The 27,051-nt window shown below is 35.1% G+C and overlaps 1 protein-coding gene across 3 annotated transcripts; it reads right to left on the bottom strand.

The window, feature by feature from the left end:
• On the bottom strand, positions 1-25,108 carry LOC115432819 (adhesion G-protein coupled receptor G2). 3 transcript variants are annotated; one of them, XM_030153826.1, is made up of 31 exons: positions 24,859-25,108; positions 23,603-23,658; positions 21,391-21,576; positions 20,111-20,181; positions 19,463-20,023; positions 18,957-19,411; positions 17,433-17,463; positions 17,318-17,355; positions 16,913-17,043; positions 16,747-16,834; positions 16,611-16,669; positions 15,626-15,673; positions 15,473-15,540; positions 15,322-15,356; positions 15,198-15,237; positions 14,991-15,022; positions 14,747-14,871; positions 14,504-14,627; positions 12,649-13,058; positions 12,351-12,561; positions 10,912-11,089; positions 9,504-9,665; positions 9,184-9,309; positions 8,844-8,889; positions 8,654-8,757; positions 6,376-6,500; positions 5,916-6,287; positions 4,979-5,262; positions 3,121-3,222; positions 2,875-3,021; positions 1-1,298 (listed from the first exon to the last, which is right to left on the bottom strand). In XM_030153826.1, exons 1-31 carry the CDS (start codon positions 24,948-24,950, stop codon positions 1,195-1,197), a joined length of 4,611 nt encoding a protein of 1,536 aa, XP_030009686.1. In that variant the 5' UTR covers positions 24,951-25,108; the 3' UTR covers positions 1-1,194. The 3 variants fall into 3 exon arrangements, with proteins under 3 accessions (XP_030009686.1, XP_030009688.1, XP_030009685.1); XM_030153828.1 differs by having other exon boundaries at positions 18,957-19,420; positions 19,472-20,023; XM_030153825.1 differs by having other exon boundaries at positions 18,957-20,023.
• Between the last annotated feature and the right edge of the window lie 1,943 nt (positions 25,109-27,051).

The following is a 27,051-nucleotide window of genomic DNA, read 5'->3' as shown; positions in this document are numbered from 1 at the left end:
TTCATGTACAGCTAATGATATATTTTACTTCAGTTTTCTCTGTTCTACAACCATAACCGTTTAATTTATGCTAGACTTTTTTTTTTTTATTAACAACTACATTATCAGTAAATTAAATATAGGAAAATACCTGAATTTCACTGAAAAATGCAAATTGGAGAGGATAATATTATAATAAATGATGAACAGAGCACTTGTTCTATTAGGGTTAAAGGTGTACTTGCCTCCATGTTTTTGTTTTTTTTTTGGGGGGGGGGGGTTCAGTAGAGAATAGAAATGTAACATATAAGTGCCAGACTTTAACCTATGATTATAGTTCACCTATACTGACCCACAGCTGATGGAGTGATAAGAGTTTGACATAGACTATTCAATATAGTCGATTCAATTATTCTGCAAAATAAAACATTAAAAAATTTTGCACTGCACAGTTTGGAACAACTTGATCTTCAATGGACATAATTGAAAATATTACATAACACAGTACGTATGGTAATCATCATTCTCTACTGACGATAAGGAAATACTGTAGGTCAAGTCTGTTTTTTCATCATTTTAACTCATTTTATGTCCTTCTTTGTTCCTGTTACAGCAGTTGAACATGTAGCAGCCTGAATGTCAGGACTTAATGTATATTTACGAATGAAATGAAGCTGACCAGACAAAATATGAAATACTGTAAGTGATGTTCAGACTGTCTAGAAGTACACAGTATTTTGATAATGCTGCTTTGTTTTCATTTCCCTTTTCCACTCCATGCCAAGTTTTTTTGTTTTTTGTTTTGGAGGTTGTGGGATTTATTTTAAGATGGATGGATTCATCTGAACTGTTTGAAAACTCATTTTTAATTGTGTTGATGTGGATATACCATAGTTTGTTTTTAGCCGTACACACTGCTCCAGTTTCACTAATAAAATCAAAATTTAGTCTGTTTACTCGGCTTGCTCTTAAAATTAGTACCATTTACTATGACTTATCATGTTGACAAAGTTGTAAAATGACACGTTGGCTCCTGTTACTTGTGCAAATTTAATTAAGAACTAGAGAAGTGTGGAAAAGTGCATTTACAATCTAGGGTTCACATTTCATTCTAAGAAAAGTCATACAAATAACATATAAATTACTCTTTATTACTATATACATTAAGATAGGTTCTACGGTGTAAAACATAATACACAATCATCTATTGGGTTTTTATTGTATGTGTTGGTGTTGGTGTTGTCTGTTGATCTCGTTGAGGATCACGTCCATACTCGGCTCTTCATCAGCTGTGATTGTTCTGTCTTCAAATGGGCTCCCTGTAACACAGCAGTACCATTGTTACCTCAAAAAAACATGGGTTTGTGGCAAAGTATTTGTACAAAACCTTGTGAAATGTTAGTGGTGTGCCTCTAAAATTAAAAATATACTATACATATACAGTATTGTTTAGTTTTCCTTTACTTTTTGTAATTTAAGCAAACAAGTAAACAAGTACAGATGTGCTAATAACTGTCACATAACGCAATGTATTTAATATTTAATGTAATTTCTATTGACATGTAGGATGTGGTATGTACTTAAAAGTAAAACAGATCAATGGAGAGGCTCAACAAGCTTCAGTAACCAATACAACTTGTGGTAACACTTTACTTGAAGGTCTAGTTTATAATGCATTAAGCGCACATTCATAAAACATTATAATGCATTTATAATGCATTATTAAAGTCATTACAACAGTTTATGATCATGTAAAACAACTTATATCAAGGTTAATAAAGTATTATAAGTGTAGGCCTAATGTATAATAAATTCAGCTTTCATAATGTTCTATACATCCATACCAAAGTGACAACAGTGTTTGTAGGAAGAATCTCAGGTCCTGGGTTACAATACACATTCTAACCATCATAACTCTAGCCAGTTATGAAGACAAAAAGAACTGCTCTGACATGTAGTTTCTGAAACGGAATAATGCCTTATAAACATGAATAATAAGTTACAGGATGACTTTAAGAGCTTTTAGTAAAGTGACAACACTGTAAAAGGTTATTAGCAATTGTATGATATTATAACATAAGTATGATGACGTATGAGCAGTATCTGCTAGCTCTAATTACAGTGTAAGTCAAAAATTATTCTTCCAAGTGTTCTTAATAACTCTTTATTTTGCAAAAACAAAACGTTAAAAGAACAGAGACGGTAAATAGAAGTGTTACATGTTGCTTTATACATAAAATAAAAAAAAAATAGCAGCTCTAAATATTTGTTATTTCAAACACATACTTTTTTTTTTAATATAAATATGAAATCCTCAAAATAGATGGGTATAGGGTATAGGGACCAGTGACAAAACCTCACAAAAGTTTCCCACCTAAAAAAATAAATTCCTTCACACTGCTTTGGTATGGATGTATAAAACATTATGAAAGCTGAATTTATAATACATTATGCCTACACTTATAATACTTTATTTACCTTGGTATACGTTGTTGTATATGATCATAAACTGTTGTAATGACTTTTATAATGCATTATAATGTCTTATGAATGTGCGCTTAATGCATTATAAACTAGACCTTCAAGTAAAGTGTCACCCAACTTGTTTTTGACAGGAGGTTTCATCTAATAATACCATATAATTTAGCTGTCAGACAGATGTGATGCGTGTTTGAGAAGAAAAGAGGAAACTTTAAACTGGAATTTCCAAGCTTTGCTATTGTCTTGACTATAGAACTAAAGTGTGACTGTGAGTCATGCAGTGACTTGGCGCATTCTGGAACAATAGTGTGTATAGACAGCATCTGTTCTCATGTCTGCAGCTGTGTTGAAACACAGACGTAGGAATAAAGACATGAGACATATGGGTGATAATAGCAGACAGCCGTCACTCACCGATACCATTAATCTGCTCTAAAGAGTCAGTGACAAGGAAGGAAGATGAGCTCGATGAGTTGTGGGACTGGGAAGAGTTTGACAGAGATGTTACTCTGGTCGTTGATGATTTCTTCATAGTTTTCTGTGTTGCAGTCCGACTCCATTCTAAAGGGAAAAAATGAAATAAAAGGCGACATGACATTTACGAAATCAACAGAAACTCAAAGGTGCAGTTGTGAAGGTCAAGCTGTGAACATTTGTAACCTGAGTTCTCTGCCAGCCTCATTTTGCCACAGCATAGGTAGGTTCTCCACTGTCTCCTCACGTTCTCCTTCACAGCACAGTGGAACACAAATATAAAGAACCCTGCAAAAGAAAAACAGCAGTTAGACCAACACTCAGATTCCACCAGACACCTAAAATGTAATGTCACTATTTCTTATTGAGCTCAGGTTGTTCCTGTCACTGTCACTGAGCTCAGTAAGAAATAGTGACATTGCATTTTATTTACTTTAGTTATTGATCCTATTTCTTTGCTCTATTTATTACCTCCACCAAGGAGGTTATGTTTTTGCCAGCGTTGGTTTGTCTGTCTGTCTGTCTGTCTGTCTGTCTGTGTGCAAGATAACTCAAAAAGTTATGGATGGATTTCGATGAAAATTTCAGGAAATGTTGATACTGGCACAAGGAACAAATGATTAAATTTTGGTGGTGATCGGGAGGTGGGGTGGGGGGGCACTGATCTGCCTTGGCGGAGGTCTGTTGTGTCCGAGTGCTTTTCTAGTTATTATTATGACTTCTAATTTTTAAATTTTATGTTCTTATCCTGGTTTTATCCCAGAGACTGTTTTTATCTTCTTGAGGTTTTTATTGTGTTTTATTGCATTTTTAAAAAAAAAATGTATTTAATCTTATTTATTTATTTTATCCTTTTACTTATCCATGCTGCTATACTGATGAATGGTGGAACACTGAGCACTTTTTGTCTTGACACTCAATCAAGTACCTGCCTAACAGGTTCAATGTGTGCTTTGTTGTAATGCCAAATGCAATCACTCTGTCTTTAAAACAAATCTACCCACAGGTAGAAATAAAGTAACCTTGAACCTTGAACCTTTAGACCCATGTAAAGATCTGTGATAATGAAGTAGAGAACTTCAGAAGTATTATCTTTTTCAAAAGTAAAGATCACAAAATAAATAATAAGATCATAATAATCTGTAAAATGCACAATGTGGATCAGGTAAATAAACAAAAAGATGACCAGTGACAGATGAGGTATTCATATCCTATACTTAAGTGTGAAAGTGTGAATATATATATATATATATATATATATATAAAATAAAAAAAAAAAAGTAAAACAACAAACAAGTAAAGGCACTGCATTTAAAAGCTTAAGTAAAAAGTACTGAAATAGTATCAGCCCAGTGCATTTGAAGTAATAGTCATGGTGAATTAAATAGTTTCCGTTCCCTATTGATGCTTTTGGATTTATATTACAACTGCATTAATGTGTGTTGCACTGTATTTGTATTGCAGGTACTTGAATTAAAGGTTGAGTGAATTTTAACAGGTTAAGCTAATACAAATAAATGCATTATTCAAAATTAAGTCTTCCAGTGGTATATGAACTATTTATAATGAGCCCTAATATTACTACCTGCAATATTAGTGATGAACATATTAATACAGTGTGTTATTGTAAAGTATACCATCGCGCTACTTTATGTAACTTATATCTTGAATTTCTTTTTTTCTACTTTTGCCAGTTTAATCTAAACCAATGCATCATATTATCTAATATACTGTAATAATATATCTCTAAAATGCTGATTTTCTTGGGTGCATTTTACAGTGAATCTAAAGGGAAGTTTATTCCATTTAAGAAGGATGAGAATTTACTGAATCCATGACACAACACTTCATTCTTCAGTTTATACCAATACATCTTAAGATATTTGTGTAACTGAAGCTGTTAGATACATTTGATAGAGTAAAAAGTACAGTATTTGCTTCTGACATATAATAGAATAGAAGTATAAAGTTATAAAATTCAAGCAAAATACTAGACTCCCCTGGATTTAATGACCTACCATCAAATCTAAATGAGTGTTATTACCTTGCAGAGAGTTAAAGATGGCAAAGAGATACATGAAGGGCAGGTTAAGGGGTCCCCAGGCAAAAAAGGCAAAACCCCACGTTAGGCCTAGGAGGATCGTAATCCCAACAACACTGCGAACATCCTGCAGAGTGGTGCGATGCTGCACATTATGAGGATTCTGCTTCTTTATCCGACACAGCTGGACCAAAACCACTACAAACATGACTAAATTAAACAGAAAAATGACACAGAAGTAGGCCACCACTGCCACATAGAAGGCGATGTCATTTTTAAGCCAGCAGCTGTGGAAGAGAACAAGGACAGAAGAGAATGAAAGGGTTTATTGAAGGTTTGATTTTAAATGTGCACCTAACTGAACATTAACCCATAAAGGCCCAAACAGCCACTGACGACTAAAACCATCTACTGATCTAAACTGTTTAAAACCTGTTGATCCACTAATTCTATCAATACATGTAAATAACTGGCGTAAAATACAGTTTCTCATCTTTTCATGGTCATCAGATATGATCCATTTGGACATTCAGAGGTTCGTGAATGTGGAAACACCGTCATCTTCTACAACATGGATTCACCAGTAAAACCCATGGAATTTGATCAATGACAGAGGATGGACACACTTGGTTTAGTTCAGTTAGTTGTATATTTTGCTGAATAAGTCCCATTTTCTTCATTTTACTCTGTTTTTGATATAATTCTCAACTTTAATCTGAGCTTTTTTTGAACATCCACATGATCACAAAGTTAAATATGGGAAAATATGAGAAAATACCAGATGTTCACCAAAAAACACAAAATACAGAGGATAATATCATAATAAGTGGTGATAAAGCGCTTAAGAAAGGTTAAATATAGAGAAAAACTAATTTGGGAACTGACACAAAAATAGCAATGGGTCTATATAGGTTAAAGTATGTAAAAAATACAGACTCACAAGTCATCAGAAGTGCCATCTGAAAATTTTCCATAAGAGACCAGGCCGTAGTTGTCCTTGTCAATAGCAATGACAATAATGACCACGATCATTGGGATGCCCCAACCAGCTATGGAGAACTTGAGCATGTAGCGAGATATGTAGCTGTTGAAGACTTTGACAAGGGCCAGGTACATGTGGACCGCCTCCAGTCCCATCCAGGTGAAGGCGACCAGCAGGAAATAGTGAAGGAACCATGCAGTGGAAATGCAGAGGCCCACTGCCTCTGGATACAGCGCAAGCCACGCATCCACCAGGAACACCAGGTTCAGCAGCAGCAGAGCCGTACACAGATGAATCAGGATTTTAGATGGGATGTCTTTGCGCAATTTCCTGTTTACAGGAAGGGAAACCATTAAGAGGCCACAGTGTTCATGAGTGATGAAATACTGAACCAGATATTGTGACTGTGAACACTCACCCAAAGGACAGGTAGGTGAGGAGGGTGATGGCCAGAAAGATAGCAGAGATTCCACAGCCGATATATGTGATAAAAGTCAGAATGGTTGCCTGGACTCGACTGACAAGTGGCTGTCTAGAAAGATTCTGTGATGAAAACCAAGAAAAATATTACTGTCAGCAGAGGGGAGTAAAGTAAGTTAGTTAGTTGTAAGTGAGTAGTAAGTGAGTTAGTTCAACACTGACAGAATTTATCCAACACTTTGAAAGTGTCTACATTGTTCCCTACTTCTTTGACTTGACAGTTTTAATAGCTGAAATATAAAACTAGTCATCAAAAGTCAGTGTTGAATTTATACAACATTAGTATATAGTGTCAAAAGTTAACATATTAAGATCCTTTATTGTCAGCATATAGTACATGCAGCACAGACTGAAATTTAACCTCTGCTTTTAACCCATCTCTAGAACATGCAGGAACACACCACACACTGCAAACTAGGAGTAGTGGGCTTGCCATAGCAGGCGCCCGGGGAGCAAATGGGGGGTTAAGTGCCTTGCTCAAGGGCACATTAGCCAACAACTTTTACTCTCAGTCCATGGAATCGAACTTACGACCCTTTGGTCACAAGCCGACTCTCCAGCCCTCTGGGCCATGGCTGCCCTCCGGGCCATGGCTGCCCTCCACACTATCCATATATTCGTTTTTAACACTGAATAGAGTTATTACTATATTAACACTGTAGAGCAGGGGTGTCAAACTCATTTTAGTTCAGGGGCCACATTCAGCTAAATTTGATCTACAGTGGGCCGGACCAGTAAAATAATAACATAATAATATAGAAATAAGTAAGTAAGTAAGTAAGTAAGTAAGTAAATTTTATTTATAGAGCACTTTTCACAGACAGAGTCACAAAGTGCTTTACCAATTCAAATCAGAATCAAATAATGTCAAATAATGTCAGCTCCAAACTTTTCTCTATATTTGAGAGTGAAAAAAGTTAATTTACACTATGAAAAGGTTTACATCTACAAACTATCCTTTCAAACAATGTGAATAACATTAATAAACTAAAAAAATAAGTGTAATTTTTTTAACAATATTCTGCCTCAGTTTATCATTTACACATTTACATCGTAATATAAAAAATACACCAAACATTTAATAATAGGCAGAATCTTGTTAAAATTGTACTTACTTCTCTTAAGACATGTCAGGTTGTTCATATTTGTTCAGGTTATTTACATTTTTTGTGAAATTATACTTTGTTTTTGTGTAAATACATGAAAATATTTACATTTACAAAGAGAAAAATTTGGAGTTGTCATTATTTATATGTTATTATGATAGTATTTTACTGACTCCTGTCCACTTGAAATTGAATTGGTCTGAATGTGGAACCTGAACTAAAAGGATTGTTATTATCTTAGTGTAATTTTTGCATTTCACAAATTCATCCCAAGGGCTGGACTGGACCCTTTAGCGGGCCGGATTTGGCCCCCGGGCTGCATGTTTGGCACCTGTGCTGTAGAGGATGTAAAAGATGTAAAAGAAACATGTGACACCATGAGTGATGATCCCTGTGTTTGCAGAGAAAGGGTCTGTATCAAATGGAGGTCATATGTTGTGTTCTGTCTGTAAACTTGAAGCACCAAGTCTCCCCTTCCTGAAACATGTATGTGGTAACCTGCACTTCCTGTTGAGCCTTGGAGCCCCAAAATAATATTCAGGAGAGTAGAAGTGTTTTTTGGCGTCTGTAACCCTTTCCTATATTGCAGAAAGGTGGTGCAGCTCACGCATTGAATTTACCCATAACTAAGAGAGAGCTAATCTGACAGACTATTGAGCATCATCATGTAGATAAACACAGATACGGAAACACAGGGACTGTCATCAACCCCGTAGAGTACTTTACTAATGTTGTTAAAACGTCACAGATCTATTTGCTGCTACAACCTGACACCCCCTTAATACTGACCCCATGAGTACAAACAGTGAGTGTGTGTTAAAAGCCAGTGTGGAATTAGCTCTGCCCACAGACCTCTTCAACACTGCAGGAGTGTAAAAACAAAACCCAAATCAACATTCACTAATTCAACAAGAAAATTAACACCTCTGGATTTACTGTAGAGTATGTCATTTGACTCTGTGTCAATACTTGTAGTTGAATTTGACTTGAACAATAGTTGAAATGACGATTTTAACACTGAAAATCTATTGCCGTGTAGACATGCATGGCGTCAAGTTTCAGTGAACTAAAAGGATGCACAAGAATAGAAAGTGTAAAACATCTTCTTACCAGCAGTATAGCAAAACTGGTTAAATGGTTGCAACCGCAAACTGTCTCATTGTCTGTGGTGTTTCGGACGTAACAGCCATGGGGGTTCCAACCTCCTGATCCATCTGACAGCACAAAACAAAGAAAACAAATGTATATCAGCTCTCTAATTCATCAACTATTATGTACTCTATACTGATATAGAAGTTACCATTTAATGTAAAATCCCAGAAAACACATGTAGCCACAAAATTTCCCTATAGTTGGGAGAAAAGGAAAATGATATGTGTTAGTTTATAATCTCAAAGTGCACATAATGATGACAAATGTGAAAAAATAGCACTGAAGTCAGAGTCTTATTATGTATTTGAACAGCATCTGATGTACATATAAGTAATCCAGATTTTTCCTTTTTTTTTAATCCCCATTTCTAAAAAGGAAGGCCTCTGTGATTAGGGATAAAGCCTTGTGTTACAGTACTTTAGGTGTCATTGGTCTTCATATATTTTGTGTTTTCTTAAAAGTCACAACAGGTGTTTAAACAGACTTACAGGAATGGGTTCTGTATTTCTCAGGTGAATAATAATATCATCTTGCAGTCCTGTGATGGACAGATTAGCTACACTCGCCCCCAGGATGCCGCTGTTGAGTTTTCGGTTTTGGTTTAGTGTTCTGTCCTGTGTGTTCACCAAAAGAAACAAACAAGCAGTCAGTTGAAGCTGCAAGTCTTATTGGTTATAGTTAAAACATGTACATACACTGGAATTTAACATGTTAAAAGTAAACAGAAAAAAGAAGGAAGAGGCAGATTTAGGAACAAGCAGTAAAGAGTCTTTCACTCAGAAAAGCAAATATTATTGGAGAAATATACCTGAAATACAGTACTTTTCTGGTAGTAGTTAAACTGGACTCTGGAAACCTGCTGTTGTTGCTCAGTGGTCAGGTTTTCTGTCAGACTGGAGGGCAGTTTGATGGAGCCCTGAGGGGTGGAGTCTTTCCTCACGCTCCTTCTGGGTCTGGAATCCCCACGGACCTGCAGCACAGATACAACATGACCTGATTTTATCACATTATTTCTTCTTTATTCAGGGCACGGCAGATGAGTTTAACAAACTAACACTGCAATAGCTCAACAGTTTTCTCTGGACTAAAAATCCAAAAAGGATTTTCTTGTGATTTTCAAGGTCAGTGTAATGAGAGGAAGTCAGCTGGCAGCCAGAATTTCTGACCTAGCACACCTCAATGGATGATTTAATTCAATAAAAGTATCTGCTCATTGAAGAGAGGGTCGTTTACTATTCAGAATATTTTTGGAGCAACACGCTTGTGGTAGAAAAGGCACAAATAACAGTAATTGCAGCTCAGTTCAACTGGAGCATGATAATTACTAGTAGACCAACATGAAGGTAAACATTCTGACTAACATATCTGTTACTAATTGAATTAATAAGGTTTAATCCAGTTACCATAAAGACAGTGTGACAAAAAACATGCACAACGGACAGACCTTTAACACAAAATAGAATTCAGGCAGTATCTATTTACAGAAAAAATAAAAAAGAATGAAGAAATGGGATATGTAAATGTGATGTAGCCTCAGATCGACCATCAGAAGCTCTCCTTTTCCCACTAGGATATTTCAAAATAATAGTATTTTTAACTTTGTCGCTTATATTATATATAATTAGTGGATGGAGGAACTTTAACATCACCCATTAGTTTCTGAACTTTCAAGTCTCTCCTCTCTCTCTCTTCTTACTTGTTTTGAGCAGAGAAGTCAGTTTTTTTGTTTTTTTTTCTCCTTGTGATTTGCCTTGTTGGCTTTTTGGAACCAGAAGTGACCATATTTGGACAAAGGGGGTGGGACTAACAGACTTTATGGAGTCAGAGGTGAGTTAATACTAAATGTTATCATATTGAAAGAAAGAAAGAAAGAAAGAATGAATTAATTTTATTTTTGGTTTGTACATTAATCATTGCACTTAGGACAATAATTATAATAAACATAAAAAACAAAAAAGGAACAGGCGGGAAGCAAAAGCTTATTTTTTGCCAATCCTTTTCACCTAATCCACTGCTCACATTAAATTGAATGTGGACAGCATCGACCATTCTCATTATAACTAAAAAATTAACAACATAAAAAAACATATCTACTATCTCAACTTAATATTCCTGTATGATTTTATACTTAAGGCATTTTTTAAACTTTGTCATATTAACTTTGTAAAACAGTAAACATCATCAAGTATTATCATATACAGTTAAACGCATCATACCTCGACATTATTTGGATCTGAGATGGCAAAGAATGTCTCCTGGAAATTGGTACCATCTGCTGTTTTCACGGACAGGGCCAAGGCTGGGGCCAGGAGGGTCACTGCGTCTTCACTGCTTTTCTGCCTCTGAGGACCAAGGACCACCTTCAACCCCACTGTATCAACAATCCTTATGATACTGGAAAAGATATCAGCACAATATATGGTATGGTCTTTATTTGGCATATTCATATATTCCATGTGGTCTGGTCCAAAGGAGATCCAAACTAAACTCCTGGTTTGTTAGCACAGTGAAGACCAAAACAAAGAAAACCAGACTAAGAGGTCACTGCACTTAAACCAGCATTATACCAGGGGTGTCAAATGTGTGATGAATTTACAAAGTGCAAAAATTACACAGAAGACACTGACAGTCAAGAGTGTCACTGAGTCTTGATAAGTTGTTTTGATCATAAAGTCAAATACAGTATACTTTAGCTCCATATGTCTCTCAGTAAATGTTTTGTGTCTTTGTAGAGCCACTGCAGTCTATATGTTGAAATACACAAACTAAGGCATAACATATTGAAATTGCACTTTTTTTGGTTGTCATTCACTCATTCATTCATTCATTCATTCGTTTTGAGCAGGAGGAAAAACTAAACATGTTTATGTGTACAAGGAACTAATATCAGAGCAAATACATTAATAAATAAATAAAGGTGATCAAGACAAAATAGCAATTGCCATGTACACTAGTAATAACAAAATAAATTCAATATGTGTTGCTCATAAAGGAGTGGGAAGAAGAAAACTTATTAAATCCCACCCCCATACAGAGTAGGAGGTCCTTCCTGCCGGCAGCTATTAAACTTTATAATATTGCTGTGCGATAATTATTGTATGCTGTGCATACTATAGGTGTTTTGTTTTATTGTATATTTTTACATTACCTTTATTTTACATATTACATATTTTATATATCTTTTATTCTGTTTCTAACACTTTAACATTTCATTATTGGTTGTATGTGGGATGTCTGTTGTGATGGGCCAGTGTGTTTTTTGTACAGCTGTCGTGACCAAATAATTTCCTGCAAAGGATCAATAAAGTATCTATCTATCTATCTATCTATCTATCTATCTATCTATCTATCTATCTATCTATCTATCTATCTATCTATCTAACAAACATTTTCATAATGTAATTTTACTTTTTTTTGCAGTAAAACAAAGAAACACATTTGAAGTTGTCATTATTTATCGGTTATTGTGTTATTGTTATGCTATTGGCTGTATGTGGCCCCTGAACTAAAATGACTTTGACACCCCTGCATTATACATTTATATTACTAATAAAACAAAACTACTTCCTGTTTCTTACTGAGGTCCTAGTATCAGCTACATTAGCTTCGGAGCTAACCTAACAAAAATTTTAACAAAATGAAAATCATATGTAACCTGGTAGAGGAGTCTTCCAAAACATCAGGAGAAGCACCCAGGAGATTGCTGACAATGTTGATGGAGGTGTTTCCCAGCGCCAGGCTGACAGTGGGGCCTGATAAAAGGATTTCCAGCTGTGACACCAGCTGAGACACTTGGCTGGAGTTCAGGTTGGACACATCTCTGGTCATGTCAAGCAGAGCATTGGCTTGGGCCTCACTGCTTTCTTCTGAAGACAAATACAATTTAAAGGGGATAAGTGGTAGATAGGACCATGTACATGTTGTAGATACACAAAACTGGGGTCATAACAAACCTAATGTTGTTGAAGGGCTCTCAGATGAGGGAACTGGAACAGATTTATCTCCAGTGGTCGCTGTGACGGCAACAGTTGTCATCTTCGTGTTAGGTATGTCAGTAACGGTGGCATTCACAGCAGATGTTATGGTATCAGTGGTGGTGGTGGTGGTGGTGATGGTGGTGTTGGCATTAATGCTGGTCACAGCAGTAGTGGCATCAGTGGTAACAGTGGTGGTGACCGGAGTGGCAGTGGTGGTGGAACTGAAGACTTCAGCTATTGTATTCACTGGAGAAGAGGTTACATTTGCAGAGGTGGTGATGGTGGTGGTATTAGGCTGTACGGTTGTCACACTTGGGCTTTGTGTTGTAAAAGGCTTGTGTACGCACTGCTCTTCCAGTTGTACAACCACATTTTTTCCATTTTGACTATAAAGAGAAAACGACAAATTAACATCATGTTGTTCTTTTTGATCAACAAAGACACCAACTGCCTTGAAAAGAAGTGATGGTGTATTGTAAGATTTAGATGCTGATAGAATTCCTCTTTGTTTAAAGAGGATGGAAGATGGAGACATCACTTTTTATTAAAACAGTAATTTACTTTTGAATATGTTCCCCATGTTCACAAGCATATGAGGATATTTTGCAGCAGAAAAAGCATTTGACAATTGTAAGAGGGTCTATTTGACCCCACTTGTGAATGTTTCCTACAATCTAAATCTAATGTAAGTATTTTCCTGTACCTATACCTGACCAAACTGCTGACTCAAACATGACTAAAATACTGAATCAGAAGAATTTAGACAAAGGTAAAGCAGATTCAGCAGATTATTAACACTGGCTGGGATAACTCTGCCATGGATACATCAGTCTTTAGGAAACATGGTACAGTTTTTCACTGGTGCATTGGTACAAAATGGTGCTCAGGAATCTTCTTACCAAAGCATTTACTGTTAACTGTTAACTATATACACAGGGACCTCTTGTGAAAACATGACGCTTCTCCAGTCAAATATCCCAAATCCTGTTTATAATTCTTAATATTTCAAAAGTTTACTTCCTGAATATGTCAGATATGCTATTTATTATCATTTCTTGTGATTTGATAAGGGCCTTTAGTGTGTTAAAATGTGTTTTATAAAGTGAAGTTATTATCTATTATTATTGTGATGCTGCTGGGCCAGACCTTTCAGCAGGCTGAGCCAATGACATCAGTCAATGGACCAGTGGACATAAATGTCTCCCTTTCTCACACAGGTCATGTTTTAATTCTGTATTTATCAGGACAAATCCATTAAAACATAGGATTTGAAGGTGTGTCTTTGTGTTCATGTAGTGAGCAACTGTAAAAATGTCAGACATATTTGAACAAAACTGCAAAAGAAAAATATGAATTAGATGCATTTCCATAAACTGGGCTAGAGTAAAAGAATATTTTAAGGAATATGGTTGTATACTTTTAGTACTTTTTAAATAATTAGGGGTGTTTGATGTTTTTAGCACTTAAATTCATTCTGTTTACATTCATTTTAATTGGATGTATGGCTGAAATTCCTATTTTGTGTTCTGCTGTCTTGGCCAGGACACTCATACAAAAAAGATTTTTAATTTCAATGAGTCCTTTTTTCCTCCCTGATTAAATACAGGTTAATAATAAAATAAAAACACTTTCTTGTGCCTCTCCAGTCATGTTTAGCACCAGCTGCCACTGCTAAATGCTGTAAATATATTCTTAGTAAATGAACTTCAATTTATGAAATATGAATAACTTCGACTAGACTATCTTTATCATGTTCACTGAGTTTAGTGAAATACAAGCAAGTGCAGAGGATCAAAATGTGAAAAAAATAAAAATAAAAAATCATACCAACCAGGGTAAGAGGTTAGAAGTCTTTTGTATAACCCGGCAGAAATCATCAGGCTTTAGATTAATGTTAACCAGTGTGAACGGTGTTGTCAGCGTGTTTTCACTGCTGTTTGAGTTTCCACATATTGCTGTGTGACAAGATCAAACACAAAAATATTTTACAAAAACACCCATGATTCATTTCTTGACTGTATTAACTGACATGAATTGGCCTGTGCTGAGCCACATCTGTGTAGAAAATCCACACCTGCCCGAGTCATTCGTCCATTAAAAATGATGTTCTCAGACTGAAACACAGTCGTCAGAGCCGCCGACACGGCACAGATCGATACCCTCTGGGAAAAGTGTAAAACCACTATACAGCTCAGGGAACTGGAAGGAAAATAACAAAAATATGCAGATTTGAATCATTATTGTGTGTTGTGTAATTTTTTTAATTTCATTTCATTTTTTATAAGGGTGATAAAATTTGATAGTATGGTTTAACTCACTTTGTTGTGTGTCCACATCTCATGGTAAAACCCTGAGGGGAAATAAGCATTGTAGAAAAAGTATTTCTTGTGATTGTTGCAAAAAAATTTAAATAAATATATATAACAGGTGACTGATGAAAATATATTATTTCTGATTCTTATTCTTTTTTAAACAGTGAACACAGAAAATTAAAAGTTAGTTAAAATGAACATTCAGCTGATTACCATGTATAAAGATGAAATGTTGGACAATGGACACGGCGGTCTGAGGAGGAGAAATTTACAAAGTTGTGATCTTTATTCATTTATAAAAAGGTGTGTGTGCTGAAAAAAAATTATAACAACTTACCCAGCACTGGGAGAACAGGAAGATAGCTGATTTAGCTGAGAAATTTTAAAGACATCAAGATATTATTGTGTAAGTCTCCCACAATTTACATATGAAAATGGATTTAAAAAAAAAAATAAATAAAATTTCTACTTCACATACAGGAACTTACTAGATTGGAGATGTATGAGGTATTCATTGTGGGACTTTGTGTTGACAGTTGAAAAGTGTAATAAGCATCTGAACATAGAGAAAAGAAACTACTTAATACAGTTTAAACATTCTGATGTCTATTCAGTGAGTCTTGTCAGATTAAAACACTGACCATTTCTGCTGCAGTATGATGAGCAGGTGCAGTTGTTTTTCTCCTTAACTGAAACAAAGCATAATTTATTTTCATCATCCATTCATTTATCGAATGAAAATGTGAATAGAAGCTATATTTGATTTACCATCTGAGTATCATGTATCTATGTTCATACAAGCACAGAGTAAATTCAAAGGCTATTAAATCCAAACAGTAAACTAAAGAAAACAGGACTTTTCCCGTAAAATATATCATTAACTGAACATTAAAACTAGTATCTCCAACCACTGTCATTTGTCAAACTATATGGATTTCATTAGTGAATCAGTTTTGGAGAAAATGACTGTGTTTCCACATTCATCAAAGATCCTCAGAACAGCCACATGTTACATGCAAAGAAACTGCATTTTACCTGATTTATTAAAATATATTGGTAAGATTAGTGGTTAAACAGTTATTAAGCATTTTGGGTCAGTGTTTGGACCTTTGACGGTTAAGGGTCAATAGTGCCTTAGTCTGACTGAATTTAGACATTAATACAATACAGGGATAAACGAAAACATAACAAAACCACATGAATATTGTGTAAACCATATTGGCATCATAGGTTAGATTAGATCAGATTAGATTAGATTAGATTATGAAAAATTAAGATAGGAATATAAAGACATTTCTGCATGAGATTCAGTTTTCTATGTATCTGCCAGACATGCTGGAGATACAAGTTTTCTGATGAGATGATGATGATGATTGTTATTAGTATTCCTTGCTAAAGTGGTGGACAAGCTGCAGAAATATGAACATTCTTAAATGTAACAGGACTTTAAAAAAAATTTCAAAGCTTGTTTCCTATTTTGTGTGGAGAATACATTTATTTATTACGTCACTTAGTTCTTTGTTAATTTAAGATATGTCTATATGTTGTGAAGACTTAAAGGGGATCATGACTTTCTTTTCCTTCAGTGATAAAGTAAGTACATGTTAAGAAAATAATGCTACTTACCTCCACCACACTGAGTGGAGTTGTTTTCAGGAACCTCATATGCACTCTCTGAATCTTCACTGTGGAGGGAAAACTTTATTTTATTCACATGAGAGGTTAAGAAGAAGGGTAAAATGTTTATGAACATTAAACTTACCAAGACAGGCCACTTTGACCAACATAAATACAGCTGTTGTTTTCTTGTGGCACATTACTGCAGTTTGTGTTGTTTGGTTGTAGAGGACCTGAAAGGGGGGGAGGGGTATTGAATAAATTGAACTCTAGGGAATTTGTTTCTAAATGTAAGTTCATCAAACACTTACCCACTCTGTCCACTCGTTTTCCCACCACATGGATGTCAGAGGAGGTTTTACTGGCTGCACAGAGAGAACTGAGGATGCAACAGGGTGGAATCCATCGCCGCAGCTTCAGAATCACATGACAGTCCACGATTCTGAGGAGTTACGCCACAGATAACAGCAAAATGTTTACAGGACATGTGATGTGGTTTAAGAAAACAGTTACTTTAGTCTGAAAGTATTTGATAATATAAACTTTAAGAGAAAACTAGTCAGCTGGATTGATTATTGATTAAGTTTACTTTTTTTTTTTTTAAGACAGAAGTTAAAACTATTTCTGCATTGTGATTTTTACAAGAATGACTATTTTCTGACATTCTCCAGATCAAGTGAAGAAAAAAATGAGTGTTAGAGAAGCACATTATTTACCTTATTGAAGTGTTTTGGGCACATGAAACTTCAAACCCCTGTAAAATACAAATCAATCAATTATTCTTCTCACATGTACTTAACTTAATGCAGGACATATTAAAATGTGACTTACTTGAACAAGACCTGTTGTTATGTTGTCATTACTGAAAAAGAAAATTATGTAAAACCAACATTAATATGAATAACTGTTAAAAGTGAGATGAATTAATACTTACACACTCAAAGAATAATATAACATTTATTTAATAAAATAGACTAAAGATAGTTTTGACAAATATTAAGTGGAATTGCAGTTATTTAAATAATTTATTGATTTTTTTTTATAGTAGAAAAGAATTAATGACAATCATTTTCAATATTATACCAATATTTGACTGATGATCATGTGATGACTAAAACGTTTACGTTTCTGTACAACAAAAAACACACCACATTCATTTATTTTGAGCAAACATTTGTGTATAAATGTTATTGTCATAGAATTAAAAACACTGCTGCAACAAAATGAGACATAATGACATTGAGTAAATTTTAATTTCCTTACAGTGAATATGTAGGTTGTATTGGGTGCATTTGATTTAGATTTCAATTAATATTTACGCTTAAACACTTTAAATCCACTAAATAATATATGTCACTTTGTTGCCATAATTTTAGCAGTCAGTGTCAACAGTACAGTAAGAGAAGCATTCATTAATTATGACAAGCAGCTGACCCTACACTAAGCTCCGCCCCTCTTCGTTACTGTTACCACGCCCATCAAACTTTGACACTCCACATGTCAATCTATTGCATTTTCAGTGTTATCAGAGATATTGCAAGGAAAATTAATGGAAATTCCAGTGAAAATAGCCATAAAGTAACAGAGAGAGTTACAGAGAATGGGCAAGAGAAACTATCTTCACTTCACAGTGTTAATTTAATCAACAAAACTTTTAAGATGCTAACTAATGCTAGCTTGTTTAGCAAGCATTTGCTAGCAAACAGACTTTTTTATGTTAATTATGCTTTAAGTTGGGCAGCTGTGTATCATTTGCAGCTGAATATATACTGTGCACCACATAAAAAAAGACATTTTGATTTAAGACATATTTTCATGGTTTTATAACTGTTTACTACAATAGTTAACATTACCTAGTATCTATCTGAGGGAGTTAATGGTGTCAAGGGAGGATTTGAGTCTCCAGACGATGTGAGTCGTGCATGCATAGAAGCATTTATCTCTGTCAGCCATCTTTTACGACTCACTACGGCAACTTCGCTAGGACTCACTAAGGCGCCATGATTATCCTCCACTACTCAGTTTCCCCCCGATTTCGATCAAAATGTTTGTCAGCTGGATAGGCTCTCAGCTGTGAAAGAAACCAAAAGCAGGCATATAATTGACTCTCAAAATCACTTCTGATCACTGGAAAAATACTCCTTGAAGGTAAAGTCAAGTCTCTGTACGTTTACATAATTTGACTCATACAGCAGTGACTTGTCCTAGCTAGGTTGCTGTAGCAAGTCATTAAAGATGGCTGACAGAGATAAATACTTCTATGCATGTGCGACACACATTGTCTGGAGACCAAATCGTCCTTTGACAAATGGTAATAACTCCTTTAGGATTATAGTTTGAAGACAGTGGTAATACCTTTCTGTTGTTAGTGTCTCATTGTTTCTTATTTCGCGAGCAGCACGTCTGCGAGATGTGATGACGAACTCTCTTGTTGGCCTGTTGTTCTCTGCACTGTCAGATGTTTGTCTCGTCTCGCCGCCACCAGTGGGTGAAGTGGTCGACGAGGTGGAGCTTTGTGTTGGAGCTGCTGTTGTACCAGGAGGTGTAGTTGTTGTTCGACTTTGTAATGGCGTTGTTGGGCGGTTTCTTGGTAACGTTGTTTTAGGAGCTGTGGGTGTTGCACTTGTTGTTGGGTTCCTTTGTAATGTTGTTGAGATTGTGCTTGTCATTGTAGTTGGGTTGTTCGGTAATGTTGACGTTGTGATTGTGCTTGTTGTTGTACCTGTATTTGGGTTGTTGCTTGGTAATGTTGACATTGTGCTTGTTATTGTTGTTGGGCTGTTGCTTGGTAATGCTGTTGTTGATGTGACTGTGTTTGTGGTTATGCCTGTAGTTGGGCTGTTGCTTTGTAATGATGTAATTGTGTTTGTTGTTGTGCCTGTAACTGGATTGCTATTCTGTAATGCTGATGTTGTGCTTGTCATTGTAGTTGAGTTGTTGCTTGGTAAAGTTGCTGTGATTGTGTTAGTTGTTGTGCCTGTAAATGTGTTGTTCCTCTGTAATATTGTTGTTGAAGCTCTACTTGTTGTTGGACCTACAGTTGTGTTGCTTTCTGATCTTGTTATTATGTTTATACTTTTGTTAAAGCTTTGTAGGTCTGTTGTTGTTCCTGTAGTTGTGTTGTTGTTTTGCGAGGTTTCATTGCTTGCTAATGTTGTAGAATCTGTACTCATGTTATAACCAAGTTGTGTTGTTATTGTGCCTGTAGTTGTATTCTTGCGGTCTGGCATAGTGAAGGCTGTGCTAGTGTTATAGCTTTGTAATGTTGTAGCAGTAACTGAAGTTGTGTTGTAGGTGTGTAGCATCACTGTTGTCATGTTTGATGTCTCATTTATTGTCGTTTGTGGAGTGGTGCGTGTTGCAGTTGTTGCATTGTTCTGAGACACACAGCTGCCCAGCTCATTTTGGAAGACTTGTCGAAGCTGGAAGAGAAACATTCATTTATTCATTCAGAACAAATATTTCAGATGTCATACTTGAATTCAGAATCAGCCATGAGCCCGACATACCCTGTCAATAATTTGTTGCTCATCCTTTTTCTGTCCAGTTACATAGACAGTGACGTCAAGAAAGTAGTATACTGCAGAAATGAAAAAAGAACAATGAATTCAAAAAATAAATTTGACATTTTATGAATAACAAGAGTCTGAAATTAAAAGGAATAAATCATAAGTTCTGGACTGCACAGAAGGTTTGTGTATAAAATGACAAGATCCTACATTTCCCATAAGCCATTTTAGCTTATATTACTGCCTTGTGAACACTGTAGGTTCTTCTCAGTTCAGTATTTTTCAACTCTTGGACTCCTCAATGCTCAATTTTAATCTGGAAATCAATGTTATGACGGACTTCTCAGTTCCCTAAAATGCATATTGACAACAGGACTTTAACAAGAAAAACACTCAGAGAGTGCAGGCATCCGCCAAGACAGATCTGCCCCCCCAAATCACCACCAAATTTAATCATTTGTTCCTTGTGCCAGTATCAACATTTCCTGAAAATTTCATGAAAATCTGTCCATAACTTTTTGAGTTATCTTGCTAACAAACAAACAAACAAACAAACAAACAAGCAAACAAACACACAAAGCAAGGTAATCACAATACCTCCTGGCGGAGGTAATAATAAATGTTTTCCTCAATATTAAGTTATATTGATTATTTAACCTGAACAAATGCACAATCAAACTTGTGTGTGTTAGATAAAGAAACACCTGACATTCCTGTATTGCCCATGAACACTTTATGTCACATTGTGAATTGGATTAAACATTGACAGATCATAAAACACAGTTGAAACTTTAACTAAAATCCAAATGATGCAGCTGATCTACACATTATTTAGGCAAAATGACATCTTTTCTCAAATGAAATCTCTGAGGTAAGGTTCTTCCATGTTGTTAAATGTGTGTTTCCTTGGCTCCCTTCTTCATCTTGAGTCCACTTTGGGAAAGAAAAATGTCACTAAGGAGTCAAGGTGAAGAACTGAGGCAATGATGTGAGGAGCCATAACTTGGGAAATGAGAAGAGTGGCTAGTCTTTGAAACATAACACAGATTTTCTTGGCTAAATCTCTAGACTCCAACAGTATCATCAGGATTAGCACCATACTGTACATGTTATGCACTTTAGTTGTAAATTTGTTGTATTGTCTAAAATATTTCACTTGCTGCATGTCAACAAACTTTATTTTAGTGCCACAAAATATGATTCCCGACATGCATTTACCGCAAGTATTTCTAAAAATATAGCCAAACAATGGGATGATTGTGCGTGTTTTACAGCTTTACCTCCACTCTGGTCAGTTGTTGTGGCCCGAGGGTGGGCTGTGGCTCTGGGGGTAGTGGCAGTGGCAGTGGTGGTGGTGGTAGTGGCGTATGTAGGTGTGGGTGAAGTAACCTGGAGGCTGACGGTTGATAAAGTAGTACGTGAAAAAGAGGAGGGAGCAGCAGAAGTCACATTACATGAAGCGTGACCTGAAAGAGAAGACATGCAGGTTATCATGAGAGTGGACAGAGGACGTTCAAGGTAAAAAAAATCATGTTGGACATAATAAAATCATTTGTTTATGTGAAAAAATAACTAAAATAAATGGAATTCCTTCAATTTGGATAATGAGTTGACAAATATCCATCAGTTTGTTGTCTCAGGATAGGGTCAGTGGTTTTAATATAGGAATTTGTTATAAAATCTCTACTCTTTGTTATCATTTTACAGCAGAAAAACAAGGATAGATTTGTTGATTTGAAAAACCCAGACTACTGCAGAAGAACTGACTTCAGAAGAGCCTTACTTTAACCCATAAAGACCCAATGCTACTTTTGTGTTAGTTCCCAAACACATTTCTCTATTTAACCTTTCTTAAGTGACTTATCACCATTTATCATAATATTATCCTCTCCATTATGCATTTTTTTTCAGTGAAAATCAGGTATTTTCCATTATCTATTTTACTGATCATGTACTTTAATCATCATACTGAGATTACATTTGAGGGTTATTATACCAAAAACAGAGAAATCTTGGACAAAAAAATGACTTTCAGTAAAATATATCATTCACTAAACATAAACCCAGTGTGTCCATCCACTATCATTGATCCAACTCCATGGGTTTTACTGGTGAATCAATGTTGTAGACCAGGGATGTCAAACTCATTTTAGTTCAGGGGCCACATTCAGCCTAATATGATCTAAAGTGGGCCGGACCAGTAAAATAATGTAAATAATAGGATAAGAACTTAGAAATAATGTCAACTCCAAAGTTTTTTTCTCTGTTTTTGAATGAAAAAAGTCTAATTCCGTAAAGAAAATGTTTACATCTACGAACCGTACTTGAACATAACATGAACAAATATGAACCTGAAAATTTGTAAGAAAAATCAGTGCAATTTTAGGAATATTACACCTTAGTCTATCATTTATACATATACATCACAACTTACAGATCACAGTGGATCTACAAAAACACAAAACATTTAGTAAGAGGCAGAGTATTGTTAAAATTCCACATACTTCTCTGATGAAATTTCAGGTTTTTCACATTTTTTGCAAAAGGCTAGTTTGTAAATGTAAATATTTTGTGTAATTTAACTTTTTTTTTACACTACAACAAAGAGAAAAATTTGCAGCTTTCATTATTTCAAGGTTATTATGATAGTATTTTACTGGTCTGACCCACTTGAGATTGAATTGACCCAAAATGATTCTAACATCCTTGATTGTTAATATCTTCAGTGTAATTTCTGCATTTCACAAATTCATCCCAAGGGCCTAATTGGACCATTTGGTTGGCCGGATTTGGCCCCCGGGCCACATGTTTGACACCTGTGTTGTAGAAGATGACTGTGTTTCCATGGTAACTACAGAGCCTCTGAACGTCCAAATGGGTCATTTCAGATGACCATAAAAAGATGACAAACTGTATTTTACAACAATTATTTACATGTATTGATAGGACTAGTGGCTCTAAAGTTATGAAACATTTTAGATCAGTAGATGGTTTTGGTCACTGGTGTATATTTGGGTCTTTATGGGTTAAACAAATAATTGGACAAAAGAAGGATCATTAGTGTTGTTTTAGAGGCACGTTAGGTTCAAATCTGTTAATTCTCAACATAAGATGGATGGATAATTACAACAGATAGTGACTGTTGTTAAATGTTGGTTGGATTAAATGAAATACACTCATGGTTCTCGTAAGGATTTTTTTTTTTTTAATGACTTATTCTCTTCCTCTACGTTTTTAAAGCGCCGGTCGCAGATGGCACTCTGACCAGACTAACAGGTTATGTTATAAATAAGAAAGGCATTTGACAGCCTCAGCCCTGATTAAGAGTGTATGAGTGAATGAGTGCAGACTGAACCATGGGAATGTGAGATATGTGGGTTCATAAATTGAAGTCAGTCTAGATGAGATGAAACGCTGACAGACACTGTCTTTCTGATGTTTGAAACAATCCTTTATTTTTCTGTCATTTATCATCTTAATGTCAGGCTTTACCTGCAAATAGGAAGATAAGCAGGAGTATCTGGAACCACAGTGGAAACACCTTCACTCTGTAACAGAAAAATATAGTATATATTAACTTAAACCTCTGTAGTTTGATATCTTTTTTAAGTCTAACAGAGATATATTTTACATTATTGATAAGATAGTAAGAACATAAGAGTCAAAAACAAATAAAATCTCAAGCCAATCACAAATATCTCTTCCCATCACACCTGAAATGACTTTCTAACATTATAGTATTGTATGTTTGGTACGTTATTGTGATGTTATCTGTACTTTTTAAGAGTTCCTCAATTAACTTATCTTGTAATGGCCTGAAACAATAAACACTGCCCATGCATTCCTGTTCAGGCACACCTCTGAGAATAATACAACACAAAAGAACAAACACATTTCCTTTACAACAGCTGTGGGAAACAGCAAATATTAATATAGAGTACATTTTGTACTGTAGTGAAACACACTGGTTTCCCTGAGAAAATGATAAATACTGTGTTTGCTTAGGTGAGGTGAGAGCCTTTTACAGGTCTTATAAGTATGTGATGTTATTGCACTGGTTGAGGAAATAACTATAGATTTATAAATGTCAACAGTTTCCCAGGTTAAGGTAGAAAAAAACAAAACAAAAAGAAAACCTTATTAACTACATAGTTAATATGAAAGCAGAGGCAACAGCACAAACCAACACTAACAGCTACATGAGGTAAACATATTAAACAACTAAAAATGAAAAAAGTAAGAAAGATTAATTACAAAAAAAAAAAACAAGAAATGAACTTTTACCGAGTTTTAATATGAATTCTACGAGCAAATAAACATGTAAGAGACAGTAACTGTTTAAGACAAAGCAATTCAATTTCAACAGCGCTTCACTTTTTATGTAGAAGTTTTTCGGAGGCAACAGAAAAAAAGTCACAGCTCAGTTTCATGTGAGAACAATGTGAAGGAATGGGATGGAATGCACATACACATGTCTAACAACAACGAACTAGTACTGAGTCAACATCCCAGTGTTGCCAGTACTTAAAGTTGTTTCTTGATTAATAGATGCATCCTATTATTTCTATAACTAAAAGGATCAGTAACATCACTTTTAAGGCATTTCTTTTAGGTTTAAAACAGCTATTTAACAAAGGAGAAAGTTAACTACAAAACAGTACATTCATAGGTGTATTAAAGTTATATAATGCATGATAATATGATTAACAATCTTGATTCAGACTCGATTAAACATAGGACAGTTTTACCTGACAGCAGGGGCCAACATGTGCCGGTCTGAAGGTCCATCAGTGGAAAAGGATGGAGCTTTCATCGTTTTCTTCTCATTTTCATAGAGCATCACCTCCTTGGGTAAAATCCAGTCTTGGTAAAAAAATCTGCTCTACACTCATAAGATGTGTACGTTCATGTTTTACTTTGGAGGAAACTTGTCTTTGGTTGTCTGCTGTAAGTTAGTGTGAGTTTCTCATGAAGGTGCACGAGCTGACTGAAGAGGCCCCGCCCCTGAAACGTCAGTATTCATTTACTTGCGTCAAAATCCAGCCCAACAGTTGTCATCTCCTAGAACAGAAATACATTCATTCATATATAATCACAGACTCCGTGGGTTCCTTGATCATCCCATAAAACAGATTGATACTGTGTTTTCATTTAGCGTTCTAGTTGTAGACAATAATCTGTGTCTTGTCTGGTTTGGCAGTAAAGGTGTGCCTCAGGGTGTGTCTAAACTCTGCTCAATCACAGCTGTAAACAAAGAGTCGCCACAGCAACTTTTCAAAGCAAAAAAAAAAAGTCCTGCTGGTGTTGAGACATTTCACCGTTGCGTCACAGAAGTCAACATTGTGTATTTGACCTGTGACCAGTGTACCTGCTTTTTGGAATCTGTTTCCACCACTGCACTCCCACACATTACCTTCCTATATTTAGAACCTGTATTTAACCCTGTCATGCATGACTGACATTATGAGAAGTAATTATAAGTTTTTATTCCTCTTTAGGCATGAAAAAAACAATGCGATTGGAATTTTTTTTTTAATGAACCTATTTTTCATGGAGTTACAAAAATGTCCACTCAGCTGGACACTGTGTGTTTAATTTTTGAAGCAAAGAAACATTTATTTAAAAGGCAACATCAGAAGGTGAAATACTGTGTGAAAACTATGAAATATATTTTTTTAATGCAGCTAATCTGATTTTATTATACTCTAATACTAGTTATTACTCACTTCACGGAGATAATATGAAAAAAAAAAACTTTTTTGTTTAAGAAAACTGTTAATCACAGTCTAATAACAATTAGCAATTGATTTACACTAAAACATGTTACTGCAGATAAAGAACAGCAAAGTTACAGTAATGGTATGAATTGGAGTGCATGGGATGGTGCATAAGCGTCCACTGTGTTGGCTGATATGGAACTAAAACAAAAAAAAACCAAAAAAAAACCCATGATGAATATACAAGAGAGCAGCTGTAGAATAGCTGTCCACTGTAGTGACCACTATGCATGAAAGGGTTAATCTGACAAAGGCATTTTTGATTCAGTTACTCATGTACATGTGCACATACACACATTGGACTGTGTGTTAAAGACATAAAATGAAACACTTAGGTGATTTTTACAGTCGAGAAATCTGAATTAATGCTTAAATAAATACATGCAACATTTACTTAATAAAGGTTAATAATAAAGATTAGACTGAGGACTTAATAAAGATTCAAGGTTGTTAAAAGTTTGGAAACACCTTGTATTTTATCATTGTGAGAAACATATGCATTTTCCTGTTATTAATGTACAACAAACTGTAATCTGACAGTATGAAGATTTATATGTATTTACCAAAGACATACACTGTTTTTCATACACTAATGTATCACTGCACTCCACTGTGGTTTATATAGTATTTAACATACATATAAATGGAGTGAACATGTTCCACAGGCATGTTATGAACAGAAACGTGCAAGGTGGAACGTTGTATAGCTACATGTATTTAATCCACAATCTACTGTTATTACCTAAAGTGAAGGTTGTGTGAAAATTAAGCTTTCTGTCTGGTCAAAATAAATTTTCACACTGTTAGATTTCCTATTTTGTTTCATAAAAACAGTAGGAACATGTGAATTTCTCTCAAAAATAAATGCTGCCTCACATTTCTAATTTCATTTTTAATTTCCATCTAATTTTATTCCTTTTTATATTAAAAAGCATGCAGCAAAATAGCAATCTCTGATCGATTAATAAAGTTTTATGAGACTTTGATATTAAAAAGTTGTTTGACATTTTTCATTTGCCTTCATTTATTTCAAGCTATTTATATCATTTCTTTTATTTTTTGTGAACAGTCAGAGATGGAATACAATGGAAATAAATGGTGGCAACAAGATTAAACTGTGAATACATTTTATTTGTGAATCTAAAATCTAAATGTAATATAATC

The sequence above is a fragment of the Sphaeramia orbicularis genome, chromosome 14 (assembly GCF_902148855.1).
Source record: "Sphaeramia orbicularis chromosome 14, fSphaOr1.1, whole genome shotgun sequence".
Lineage (NCBI taxonomy): Eukaryota > Metazoa > Chordata > Actinopteri > Kurtiformes > Apogonidae > Sphaeramia > Sphaeramia orbicularis.
The sequence above is the reverse complement of the archived record's forward strand: the minus strand, read 5'-3'. Positions and strand labels throughout refer to the sequence as shown.